The 14,116-nt window shown below is 43.9% G+C and overlaps 1 protein-coding gene across 2 annotated transcripts in view; it reads right to left on the bottom strand.

The window, feature by feature from the left end:
• Positions 1–14,116, bottom strand: part of MYO18B (myosin XVIIIB) — a 565,740-nt gene that overhangs the window by 161,054 nt on the left and 390,570 nt on the right. For both annotated transcript variants that reach the window (XM_033955841.1, XM_033955842.1), the window contains 2 exons: positions 10,231–10,431; positions 3,830–3,940 (listed from right to left, as the gene is read on the bottom strand). In XM_033955841.1, the coding sequence (XP_033811732.1) occupies positions 3,830–3,940; positions 10,231–10,431 (312 nt within the window). The remainder of the gene's footprint in view (positions 1–3,829; positions 3,941–10,230; positions 10,432–14,116) is intronic.

The raw sequence follows: 14,116 nt of genomic DNA, 5'->3' as shown, positions 1-14,116 counted from the left end.
TCATATATGCATGTGAGATCATAGCATTAACGTCCGCACATTTCCGGACGCCTTCCAGCCGCAGCCCCGAGATTAGTGGGCCGCAGCTTAAAAAGTGTGCGACACACTGCTCTATCGCTTCCTATTCATGTATATTTTACATCTCTTGATGAGACTCTATTCTGCCTTTTTTCATTCTTTTTTTTTTCCCTTCTCTTACTGCCTTCATTTTCCTTCCGTCTTCCTTTTTACTTCTCCGTCATTGTTTCATTTAATTCTTACATGTGGTAGAGGGGGGGGGGGTTAATTCTAGGCTCCACCAATGGACCACGTCATGCTGGAGCACTCGGTGGCAATATTCAGGGACACTCACAAGCGAATGAACATAAGAACATAAGAATTGCCGCTGCTGGGTCAGACCAGTGGTCCATCGTGCTCAGCAGTCCGCAGCACGCGGCGGCTCCTAGGTCAAAGACCAGTGTTCTAAATGAGCCCAGCCTCACCTCCGTACTTTCCAGTTGAGCAGGAATTTGTCCAATTTTGTCTTGAATCCCTGGAGGGTGTTTTCTCTATTTGAATCCCTGGAGGGTGTTTTCTCTATTTGAATCCCTGGAGGGTGTTTTCTCTATTTGAATCCCTGGAGGGTGTTTTCCCCTACGACAGACTCCGGAAGAGCGATCCAGTTTTCCACCACTCTCTGGGTGAAGAACAACTTCCTTACGTTCGTACGGAATCTATCCCCTACGTTCATGATTAGACTACAACCAGTGGTGCAGTAAGGGGGGGGGTCTGCCTCGGGGATCATCTTGATGAGAGCACAGGCACCCTTCCTCTCCACACACCCCCATTCTCCTTCCGCTTCCCTTTCCCCGCACCTCTGCAACATTCCTGGCATGAACAGCAACCCCCAACCTGCTGTGTCGTCTCTTCCTCTGACATCACATCCTGGATCCTAGGAAGTGATGTCAGAGGAAGAGTCAATGCAGGGCAGGAGGGGGCAGGGATGGAGCTTGTGCAGGTGGGGGCAAAGAAGAGGGCAGGGAAGGGGTGCCACCACCCTGGGCGCCTCTCACCTTCACTATGCCACTGACTGCAACAGGCGATTTAACCAGACAGGCGCCTCCATTGCCCCGGTTAGAGGGTGCCTAAAGTTAAATGGCTCTTAGGCACCTAACTTAATTGGAAAAGTACCCTTAATGTAGGGTTACCAGATGTCTGGATTTCCCCGGACATGTCCTTTTAAGGACATGTCCGGGGGGGTCTGGACGGCTTTTCAAAACCCGGCACTTTGTCCGGGTTTTGAAAAGCCTCCTCAAATCACATCTGGCAGGGAGGAAGTCCACGCATGCGTGGACTTCCTCCCTGCCTGACAAGAGCAGGCAGCTGGGGGCGGGGCTAGGGCGGGACTGTGGGAGGGATTAGGGCGTTACAGGGTAGGGATGGGCGGAACGGGGGCAGGCCTAGGGGGTCCGGATTTTCCGATTGGAAAATCTGGCAACCCTACCTTAATAGCCTCAATAATAACTGGTATAAAAATAAAATGAATTGGGCGATAGGTATCTATCACATGGTGCTTAGCGTTGCCTAATGCCTAAGTGGACATTTCTTATTTATTTATTTGATTCGATTTCTATCCCATCCTCCCAGGGTTAACAAGTCAACATTTTTCCATGGAAAGATAGTTCTAAACTTGTTTCTTCTATTTTTATAAAAAATGTCCCCCTACAATCAGTTAACAATACAAAAATCTTAGGGGTGATCTTTGATCATAAATTGACTTTCCATGACCACATCTAATATAATAAAACGCTAGGCTGCGCATGCGCACTTCCTATGTGTACGCCGGTTTTCTGTGAGCTGTAGCGACACATAGGAAGTGCGCATGCGCGGCTTATGCTCTGTCCTGCTCCCTGTTAAAAGACGCAGCGTCTCCCTTACAATAACTTTGCCGTTGCAGCCTCTCCGCTCTCTCTCTCTTCCTCGCGCACCACTGCCTCTCCGCTCTCTCTCTTCCTCCCCCCCCCCCCCCAGAGACGGATGTCGACCGCGGCGGCCCGAGTCAGATGTCGGCTGCGGCGGCTGCTGGAGGCTGCAGGCCACGGCAGCCAAACCCGAAAAAAAAAAAAAACATAAGTAGGGCATGCAGTTCAGGAGGAAAATACTGCACAGGGAAGTGGGGTGGGAGGGAAATGCTACAACACATGGAAATGGAGGACAGAAAAGGGGTTGATGGACAGGGGAAGAGGTGCTGATGAACAGGGAGGGGGGGCAGAAAAATAAAGACAGGCCTACTGCTGGACAGGGGGAGCAGGAAGGAGGTGATGATGGACAGGGAGAGGTAAAACAAAGGGAGAAGGGCTTCTGCTGGATAAGGTGAGCTGTGACACAGGGGAGGTAAAAAGAAGGGAGAATGGACAGGGGGAGCAGGCAAGGGGTGGTAGTGGACAGCCAAGGGAAAAAAAAAAAAGACAGAAACCCGGAAAGCATTTTAACATAAGTAGGGCATGGAGTTCAGGAGGAAGGTATGGGGAGGAGGAAAATACTGCACAGGGACACACACATATATATTCTAGCACCCGTTAATATAACGGGCTATAAGACTAGTTAGTAATATTGTTAAAACTACAGGCTGCGTCAAATTCGTTCACTCTCACAATTTTTATGCTCAAAATCTCTTAATATTCTCATTCATTCTTTAGTGATCTCTAAACTTGATTATTGCAATGCCCTTTTTAAGGGCATTTCTATGAATGAAATAAAACGCTTACAAATTATTCAGAATGCTTCCATTAAACTTATAACTAAAACTAGGAAATTCGACCATGTAACTCCTCTTCTTAGGAAAGCGCATTGGCTACCTATATCTCACCGGATATCTTATAAATTATGCATACTTACTTTTAAATCCCTGTTTTATAAAACTCCAGCATTCATTTATAAATTATTAATCCCTTATATTCCAAATAGAACGCTGAGATCCAATGAACAAAATCTATTGACGATCCCTTCTCTTAGGGTTATTAATACAAGATGGCAATTTATTTTTTCTGTTACTGCACCTCAAATTTGGAATTCCCTCCCTATATATTTAAGGGAAGAGCGCAATCTGGAGAAATTTAAGAGTAATTTAAAAACTTTTCTTTTTAAGGATGCTTTTGATAATTACTTAACAGTCCGCTGGTTAAATTTTTATTTTTATTGTTTAATATTATGACTTTTGTTTTCCCTGCCTTTCGTTTTTTACCCTGATTGTCTTACTTTTCTTTAAGGAATTTGTATTTCATTCTCCTTTTTCCTTGTGTTCACTGTTTGTTAGTTATGTCTTTTAGTCCGTTCGGATGTAAAATATTGTTAAGTATTGTATTGTCCCCCAAATACTGTAATTTTTTAAAATGTTCATCGCTTAGAAATATGATTAAGCGATTAATCAAAAATTTTATTAAACTTGAAACTTGACTTCATTGGACAGTACATTTGGCAATACAGTACTATACAATACAGTCATAAAGGGCAAGGCTGGGCAGTAGAGTAACTACAGAAGATTGAATCAGGGGGTCGCCATCTAGTGGTTGTTGGCAGAGAGAGATCAGAGGGAACTTTTTGTGGTTGGACCTTTAGTTGAAGAGGAAGGCTTTCTATACAACCTGTTCACTTGTCATAATTAAGCCTATCTTCTGACGCATTAACAAGTGCTCTGTGTTCTCGCCCAGCATTGCTAAAGCTAATGGCACTGGCTGACGACGGGCTAGTTTCAGTTTAACCCAATGAATCCATTTCTCCGCACACCACATGAAGGGAAAAGGACCAGGGAAAAGAACATCCACACCTTGAAATGGGTTTTCCAACCTACCTTCCTTTGACAAGATTGCTGAACGTCCTCCAACTCCTCCTCTTTGTCTTCCAACTCCTTCAGATGAATCTGTTTCATCCGCTCAGTCTCCATCTCAAATCGCAGGCGTACCTGTGAGCAAAAAGATCCACGACCAAACAAAAGAGAAAATCGATAGAGAACAAGTTTGCTATTTTCATGTTTGCTAGCATCTAACACAGCAAAGGCTAAACAAGACAGCAGAAGCAACCCTGTCAAGTCTAAAAGTCAAGAAAGACTACTATATAATTTCTCTCTTCTGTAAAGAAGAGTAAAAAAACAAACAAAAAACTGTCTTGGTTTATGCACTGAAAAGTGTTCCATCCTAAAGCACCAAATATACACACAAAAGGATTAAAATCTTATTGGAGTAACTCTGAGACCTAGAACTTTGGTCCCTGCCCGGAGCTGGATGGTTCGACCTCAACCTTTTCAACTCCATTCCACCTCCTACCTCCCTTTTCCAGACAAAGAGCTTTCTCATATCTTAAGATCTCAATCACAGCAATTATTAGTCATTCCATCGATATGATTGATAACAAATGTTATGAATCGTTTCTGCATCTTTAGTGTGGTAGGCCCACAATTATGGAATGCTCTCCCAGACACTGTCCGACAGATCTTGTCCTTCATAATTTTTTTCAAGAATTTTAAAAAGCCTATTTTTTCAAAGGGCTTTCTCAGGTTTAAAGATGTAGAATTATTTTACTCTTTATTATTTTGTACAATTACATTACATTACATTAGGGATTTCTATTCCGCCATTACCTTGCAGTTCAAGGCGGATTACAAAAGAATTATCCAAGATGTATTACAACAAGAACTTACAAAAAAAAAATTGGTCATTTTCAAAAAGAGTGAGAAATGGGTAAGGTTATTTGTTTGGGGTAGTTGGCTTTAGTGAGAAGTGGAGTTTGAGACTTGCGGTATTATTTATTTTTTCAGAGTTTTCTTGAAGAGTATGGTCTTTATTTCTTTTCTATAAGTCTTGTAGTCGAGGGATGCCGTCAGTAGATTGGCGATTTGGTTGTCTAGTTTGGCTGCTTGAGTGGCCATGAGGCCATCATATAGTTTTTTCCGTTTGACCTCCTTAATTGGGGGGTATGAGAATGGGGTGTGAGTTTTCCTATGTCTGGTTGCGGTGTTGTGGATGAGGCGGTTATTCAGGTTGTTTGGACTGTCTCCGTATAAAGTCTTAAATTGTAGGCAGTAGCATTTAAATTGTATTCTTGCTGGGATCAGAAGCCAGTGCGATTGGAGATATGCTTCTATAATGTGATCATGTTTCTTTAATGAGTAGATGAGTCTTAGTGCTGTGTTTTGGATAGTTTGTAGTTGTTTTGTTATGGTCGTAGGGCATGGGAGGTAGAGGATATTACAGTAGTCAAGTAGGCCTAGTATTAAGGACTGAACTATGAGCTGGAATTGAGTTTTCTCGAAGAATTTCCGAACTTGTTTTAAGTTTCTCATGACTAAGAATGACTTTTGTATTGTTTTATTGATTTGCGGTTGCATTGTGCAGCATCTGTCGATAGTTATTCCTAGCAGTTTTAGGGTGGTTTGCATGGGGTAGTTGATTGCGTTGATTTCAATGTTGGTTATGGTTGGTATTTTGTTGTTTTCTAGGAGGATGAATTTCGTTTTATCTGGGTTCAATGAAGAATAGATTGCATTGCTTTTTGTCACTGTGCTTTTTGTCCTGTTTATGTAACTGTTATGAATGTTTTTATGTAACCCGCATAATTCTTTGGATATGTGGGGATATAAATGTTTTAAATAAATAAAAATAATAATAAATTTGCCAGTTTTCTTTGGTCTCAGTTTTATTTAAACTAAACTAAACTAAAACTTAGTTTTATAGACCAAGTCATCAACCAAGAGGAGCGCGACTCAATTTACAATAATGTAAAACATAATACATAAATTTGACAAGGAAAAGTATACTGAAATAGTTAATTTCCAAAATGTTTAGCAAACAAAAATGTTTTCAGAACTTTCTGGAATAAAGCAAAAGAACCTAAACTTCTTAATGTAAGCGGTAAAGCATTCCAGAATTCGGTTAATTTAAAAGCAAAAGAATAACTAAATCTCTCTTTTTTTTTTTTTTTTTTAAATCATTATTAATTTTCAACCTTTGTCAGTGCCATACAATTAATTTAGACATAAACACTACGAAGAAGGCACTTTAAATACACAATACATAAAACAATCATTCCCCCCCCCCACTCCCCAAACTAAAAATCTCTTAAAGGTTCTGTTTTTACCACTGAGAGAGTGAAATGTAAGTTTTAGGGCCTGTTTTACAAAGCCGCGCGGCAACAGCCCCGACGCACTTTAAATCTCTATGGGCTTCAGGGCCATGGCCGCGCTGCAGCCACTAGCGTGGCTTTGTAAAACAGGCCCTTAAGTTTTGAGAACTGGCAAGATGAGATCTATGCACATTCCAGTCTAAAGGAATCAAAATGGCAAAAATGCCAACTAGGATCTTAAATGCACTTAAACTGAATTCTGGGGAAGTACTAGAGCCTGTCTCTTGCCCTTCCTTACTATGAAACTAATTAAGGGAGCAGTTATTTTAATATTTTAAAAAAAATTTTTTATTTTAAATTTGAATCGATTGTCACTTCTATCCTAACCTATTGTTTTATCCCTTAATGTTTCTCCTTTCCTATATCAATTGTAGTTCTCTCCCACTATCCTATTGTTTCATTTCGTATGTTTTTGATCAAAGTGGTCTGTATGTTAGGACGTTAGTCTGTATCCCCCATTTTGGGTGTCAGGTCAAAAGCGAGCCGGGATAAAGGCGCGCGCAGACAACTGAGCGCAGCGCGGAGGCGCCCGCCGCAGAAAATTACTGTTTTTAGGGCTCCGACGGGGGGGCGTGGGGGGGAATACCCCCACTTTACTTAATAGAGATCGCGCCGCATTGTGGGGGCGTTGTGGGGGGTTTGGGGGGTTGTAACCCCCCACATTTTACTGAAAACTTCACTTTTTCCCTGTTTGTAGGGAAAAAGTTAAGTTTACAGTAAAATGTGGAGGGTTACAACCCCCCAAACCCCCCATAACGCCAGTGCGATCTCTATTAAGTAAACTGGGGGGGCTCCCCAACAAAACCCCCCGTCGGAGCCCCTAAAAACTATAATTTTCTTCGGTGAGCGCCTCCGTCTTGCGCTCAGTTGTCGGCGCGCGCCTTTGTCTTTCGCGGGGTTGTCTTTGAACCCCATTTTGTGTATTATTGTTATTTTATAACTCGTTTTTATGTAATTTTACATTGTTAACCGCTTAGAAACCCAAATAAGCGGTCTAAACATTTTTTTTAATAAACTTGAAACTTGAATAAACTATGCCCCAAGGGTATCGACCCCAACCCTGGCCCCCATCTTTGCTGAGTTACTAGCTAAGGATTGTTGCTAGGCCAACCCGGTATCAGGTCAAAAGCGCGCCGGGACAAAGGCGCGTGCAGACAATTGAGCGCAGCGCGGAGGTGCGTGCCGCAGAAAATTACAGTTTTTAGGGCTCCGATGGGTGGGGACGTGGGGGGGGAACCCTCCACTTTACTTAATAGAGATCGCGCCGCATTGTGGGGGGTTTGGGGGGTTGTAACCCCCTACATTTTACTGAAAACTTCACTTTTTCCCTGTTTTTAGGGAAAAAGTTAAGTTTACTGTAAAATGTGGAGGGTTACAACCCCCCAAACCCCCCACAACGCGGCGCAATCTCTATTAAGTAAACTGGGGGGGCTCCCCAACAAAACCCCCTGTCGGAGCCCTAAAAACTGTAATTTTCTTCGGCGTGCGCCTCCGTCTTGCGCTCAGTTGTCGCTGCGCGCCTTTGTCTTTCGCGGGGTTGTCTATGAACCGGCCAACCCAGTACCATCACCCTCCAGGACTTAGTTTGCTCAAGCCCAAAAGGCTGCAGCTATTTCTTACTGGTGAAAGGCCACGGCTCCTGGGGCTTTTATCCTCCAATGGCTGAACTGCTTGGCTCAGGTACCCCCACCCTTCACAAACAAGCTTCAACAAATAATACTGGCCAACTAGGGAGGGTAGACGGGACTTTCTCGCAAGCCAGATGAAACTGCCAACCATCACCTTACAGCGCCAGAGCTTCCCTTTTTCCTGATCCCTCCTGAAATTCCCTTACTACTACTGCTAATCTATAGTGCTACTAGATGTATGCAATGCTGTACACTTTTTTTTTCTTACATGCAGGTACTTTCTTTGTTCCTAGTGGCTTCACAATCCAAAGAAGACAAGTTTTTACCGCATTTTTCGGTCCATAAGACATACTTTTTCCACCCCCAAAAAGGGGGTGGAAAAATGGGTGCGTCATATGGAGTGAAGACGACCACCCCCTTCCCGGCACCAAAATGTCAACCACTGAAATGTACTGTGTATACTTGAATATAAGTCAATCCGAATATAATTCGAGACCCCCCTTTTCCCTCCAAAAAGGAGGAAATATGGTTGACTCGAATATAAGTCAGGCGGCTTAATATTCAAGTGTCCTGCCCTGTCAGGCTCTGCACCCAGCACCCTTCCTTCCTCCCCTCCTTCCTCCCCTCCCCTGTAAGGCTCTGTGCCCAGCAACTTTCCATCTTCCCCTCCCCTGTCAGGCTGTGCACCCAGCACCCTTCCATCCTCCCCTCCCTTGTCAGACTCTGCACTCTTTCTTCCTTCCCCTGTCAGATTCTGCACTCTCCCTCCCAGACTCTGTCCTCTGTCCCCCCCTCCCTGCCCTATCTTCATACCTCTGGTGGAGGTGCAGCGGGTCCTCTGCCGATCGCTTGTAGAGGTGCAGCAGGCAGGAGCAAGCTTTCCAAACTCCTGCCCCGCTGCTAACCGGCTGCGCGATCTAACTTTGCCATCTGAGCTGCATGAGCATCATCTCAGCATAGAGCGGCTTCCTTACTGGCTCTCGAGAATTCTCGTGAGGGGGCAAAGCCTGGCGGCAGTCTTAAAAAATTCTGGGAGGGGGCATTGACCCGAATATAAAATCCCGGTTTATATTCAAGTATATACGGTACATCTGTAAAGTCTAGTCTCCACTGTCATCTGCACTTCTCTGCATTAAGGAAACTGGGACCATACAATTTTCTTTCTGCCTGGTCACCCTTCAAATTCCTGGTATTTTGCGATTCCGTGATGGGAGACTGGACTTTAAGAAAATGTTGAAAACACAATTATTTGTCAATGCCTTCATGTGCTAATGCTATTTGCTGTTAATGCTTTCCCGTCCTGTAAATGTTTTTATGGGCTTTTGTCTTTCCATCTTGTAGGATGAACTTAAAAAAAGGTTTAAAAAATTATATCATTAGTTAATGTTGGAGAGCGGCCTGCGAGGTTCGCTACAGCCGGCCAGCGAACCTCAGCAGGCTGCTTTGAAGAGGAACAGCAGCAGCGGTTCGTGACGGTAGGCCAGAAGACACCAGGAAGCCGGGATGGAGGGAGGGTAAGAACAGGCATGCACAACAGGGGGCAAGGGGAGAGGGAAAGGGGGCTGCTTTGGGGGAAGGTGTGTGCCGGGGGGGCAGACAGCAATCATGCTTTGTTCTGGGAGGGGGGAACAGAAGGGGGTCACGGAACAGGCAGGCATGGCACAACAGTGGGCCAAGGGGAGGGGGAAAGGGGGGCTGCTTTGGGGGGAGGGGTGTGCTGGGGGGCATACAGCAATCATGCTTTGTTCTGGGAGGGGGGGAACAGAAGGGGGCCACAGAGCAGGCAGGCATGGCACAATAGTAGGCCAGGGGGAGAGAGAAAGGGGGCTGATTTGGGGGGGAGGGGTGTTCTGGGGGCAGACAGCAATCATGCTTTGCTCTGGGAGGGGGGAAACAGAAGGGGGCCACAGAGCAGGCAGGCATGGCACAACAGGGGGCAGGATGAGGGGGAAAGAGGGCTGCTTTGGGGGGAGGGGTGTGCTGGGAGGCAGACAGCAATCATGCTTGGCTTTGGGGGGGGGGAACAGAAGGTGGCCACGGAGAGACAGGCAGGCATTGCGGAACAGAGAAATACAGGCAGGCAGGGGGCCAGGGAGACAGACAGAAAGAATGACAGACAGACAGCGTCCAAGGAGAGAGAGACAAAGCAAAAAAACCAGACAGACATCTACTCTAGCACCCGTTAATGTAACGGGCTTAAACACTAGTTTTTAAATAAATAAATAAGAAATTGATAAGAAATCGCCTTCTTCATTCTGAACTCTGCTCCAACTCCTATAACAATTTTCATCTTTGTTTCGCGTTTAGTGTTGCCACTACTGGGCCTTCAGTAAGCTGTAAATATGTATATTTTAAAGGAAAAATCAAGCAGATTAATTAAAGCAGCTGTCAGATCATATCAGCGTATCTCATTCTAAGTCTAGAGCTAACGAATCATACAATTTACCTGCTCAAGTTGCTGAATCGAATTGTCTCGTTCATCCAGTAGTTGACTTTGTTCCGCAGTGCTGGCTTCCAGCTCCCACAACTTCTTCTTCAAACAAGCTAAAGAAGTCTCACCAAAGTTATCCGGTATGGAGAGATCCTTCATTTGGGCTACCAGTACTTCTATCCTCTTGTTCAGATTCACAGTTTCTAGTTCCTTTTGCTGTAAATAGAGAAAACTCAGTACTAGACAGATCTTGGCTGAGTGGCTTTTGTGCAATGAATTAAACATGATAGTCCATTTGTTAACAAGCTTTAAAGCATTTAGACAGCTCAGGGGTGATAAGACAGAGGTCTATGAAATACTGACTGGAGTAGAAAGGATAGACATAGAAACATAGAGTATGACGGCAGAAAAGGGCCTTCGGCCCAACAAGTCTGCCCACTCGAAGAACCCTCCCCCTAAGCACTTCCTCGAAGTGAATCGCTTGTTTGCTCTTCCCCAAAATACTAATGGGGCATGCGATGAAGCTACTAAGTAGTAGATTTAAAACAAACTGGAGAAAATATTTCTTCACCCAACGTGTAATTAAACTCTGGAATTCATTGCCGGAGAATGTGGTGAAATCAGTTAGCTTAGCGGGGTTTAAAAAAAGGCTTGGCTATTTTCCTAAAAGTCCGTAGGCCATTATTGAGATGGCCTGATTACTTCCGTATTTCCGGACAATCTCTGGGGGTAATGAGTGGGTCACGGCAGCTAAAGGTTAAGTCCTTGATAAAGCCGCTTCAGTTTGGCGAAATATGTCAGACATATTCCCCCAGTCTCATGGGCAGAAAGCCTTGGAAAAGATAAGTTTACAATTTAAATTTTTCTTCTGCTGTTAAAGTAGTTGTGGTTAAGTTTAGAGAAAAATTTAAGTTCACTAAAGGCTGCTGACGAGGTGGGTGTGTAAAGCCCAATGCAATGAAATTAATTGAGCACTTAGTGACACCGCTGAAGCCTGAAAACGGGTAAAGAAAAAGAATGAAGACAGCTGAAAATGGAAACCGTATGCTGGGATGCATGATTGCAATAATTTCATTTAGCATATGTTAAGTTGATTCAAGCATATTAAAATGTTCTAAATGCATTTTTTTAAATGTACATGAAATTATGAAATAAACTGTGACAGGTCTGAAAATCATGGAGAAAGCCAGAAATCGATCCCAAAGTGGTTGCTCAGTGCACATGCCTAGTTGCCAGTGACACCTTTTAATTTATTTATTCAATTTTCTATAACGTTCTCCCAAGGGAGCTCAGAACGGTTTACATAAGAACATAAGAAGTTGCCTCCACTGGGTCAGACCGAGGTCCATCTCGCCCAGCGGTCCGCTCCCGCGGCGGCCCATCAGGTCTGCGACCTGTGAAGTGGTTTCTGACCACTTCTATAACCTACCTCAAGTTCTATCTGTACCCCTCTATCCCCTTATCCTCCAGGAACCTATCCAAACCTTCCTTGAACCCCTGTATAGAGTTCTGGCTTATCACCTCCTCCGGAAGCTTGTTCCATGTGTCTACCACCCTCTGCGTAAAAAAGAATTTTCTAGTATTTGTTCTAAACCTGTCCCCTTTCAATTTCTCCGAGTGACCCCTAGTGCTTGTGGTTCCCCACAGTTTGAAGAATCTGTCCTTATTTACTCTCTCTTTGCCCTTAAGGATTTTGAAGGTTTCTATCATGTCCCCTCTAAGTCTCCTCTTCTCCAGGGAGAACAGCCCCAGCATTTTTAACCTTTCAGCGTATGGAAAATTTTCCATACCTTTTATCAGCTTAGTCGCCCTCCTCTGCACTCCCTCGAGTACCGCCATGTCCTTCTTGAGGTACGGCGACCAGTATTGAACACAGTACTCCAGGTGCGGGCGCACCATTGCGCGATACAGCGGCATGATGACTTCCTTCGTCCGGGTTGTGATACCCTTTTTGATGATGCCCAGCATTCTGTTTGCTTTCTTTGAGGCTGTCGCACATTGCGCCGATGGCTTCAGTGATGTGTCGACCATCACCCCCAAGTCCCTTTCCAGGTTACTCACCCCTAGCAGTGTTCCCCCCATTTTGTAGTTGAACATCGGGTTCTTTTTCCCTACATGCATGACCTTGCATTTCTCTACGTTAAAACTCATTTGCCACTTTTTTGCCCAGTCTTCGAGTCTCGTTAGGTCCCTTTGTAGGTCTTCGCAGTCTTCCGTGTTTCTAACCCTGCTGCAGAGTTTGGTGTCATCAGCAAATTTGATAACCTCACATTTTGTTCCCGTCTCCAGATCGTTAATAAATATATTGAATAGTAGAGGTCCCAGCACCGACCCCTGCGGAACTCCGCTCGTGACCCATTGCCAATCTGAGTATTGGCCCTTGACTCCAACCCTCTGTTTCCTGCCCGCTAGCCAGTGTTTGATCCATCGGTAGATATCCCCTTGCATCCCCTTGCACATGAATTTATTCAGCTACTCAAGCATTTTCCCTCTCTGTCCCGGTGGGCTCACAATCTATCTAATGCACCTGGGGCAATGGGGGGATTAGGTTTCTTGCCCAGGGTCACAAGGAACAGTGTGGGTTTGAACCCCCAACCACAGGGTGCTGAGGCTGTAGCTTTAACCACTGCGCCACTCTAGAAATCAAAATGTAGTAAAAGTGAGCCAAGTCTAGGACAATCAAGCCATTGTGACATCACTGATGAGGTTGGCTCCTATTGGTGGAATGAGGCATTACGATGTCACAATACCATCTCTGGTTATCAGAGGCTGAAACTTTTCGCACTATTTATTTATTCCATTTTCTATAATGTTCTCCCAGGGGGGCTCAGAACGGTTTACATGAATTTATTCGGGTACTCGAGCATTTTCCCCTATCAGTCCTGGTGGGCTCACAATCTATCTAATGGGGCGATGGGGGGATTAAGTGGCTTGCCCAGGGTCACAAGGAGCAGCGTGGGTTTGAACTGACATCCTCAGGGTGCTGAGGCTGTAGCTTTAACCACTGTGCCACACTCTCCCCCTACATACATTTGCAACTGTCATAGTGTATGCTGGCTAACTGGTCATCTAATGGAGCCACATGTTCTTCCTCCAGTTCTAAATGGGAAGGCTAAATTATGCAATAGTCTTTCCTCCTTAGGGGTTACTTTAGATTCTCATTTGACTTTTGCGAAACAGGTGTCTTAAGTGGTTGGGAAGGGTTTTGCAGTTTTGCAGATTTCACAAATGATATGACCATATTTTGATGAACATATGTTACATGTGTTTCTTTTTTCTTTTTTCAATTTAATGTTTATTAATTTTCATTTTCATGATCAACAAAAATCAATCATTTTAACGGTTACACTTCAAATAACAAAGAGACAAACAATAAAATTAAATCATTGGAAAATATCTTCAATTGTACTGTTAGTTAGTCCACTATATTAAGGAGTGAGCTATAAGAAAAATCGGTATAATTATAATTCTTTAAATCATTCTTAGGCAAACAGAAGAATAGACCTGAATCACACCTAGGCCACTTATTAATTAAGAGCCTTCCTGTTGCAAGTTATTCGGGTTATCAGCAGTAGACACCTCATTAGCTGAAATAAATCTTGACAATTGTGAAGATTCAAAAAATACATATCTAGTTCCCTGGAAATTAATTATACATTTACAAGGAAATCTAAGTACAAATGTTGCCCCCAATTTTAACACCTGGGGACGAAGAATTAAGAATTGCTTCCTCTTTTTTTTGGGTTACTCTGGATACATCTGGGTACATTCTAATTTTACTTTTCATAAATTCTTTATCTTTAAATTTAAAAAAATATTTTCAGTAACCACTCCCTATCAGATTCCAATGCTAGTTGTACAAAAAGCGTAGCCACAGATATCTGATCAGAATCTGATCTTT

Source organism: Geotrypetes seraphini, chromosome 8 (assembly GCF_902459505.1).
Source record: "Geotrypetes seraphini chromosome 8, aGeoSer1.1, whole genome shotgun sequence".
Taxonomy (NCBI): Eukaryota; Metazoa; Chordata; class Amphibia; order Gymnophiona; family Dermophiidae; genus Geotrypetes; species Geotrypetes seraphini.
The sequence above is the reverse complement of the archived record's forward strand: the minus strand, read 5'-3'. Positions and strand labels throughout refer to the sequence as shown.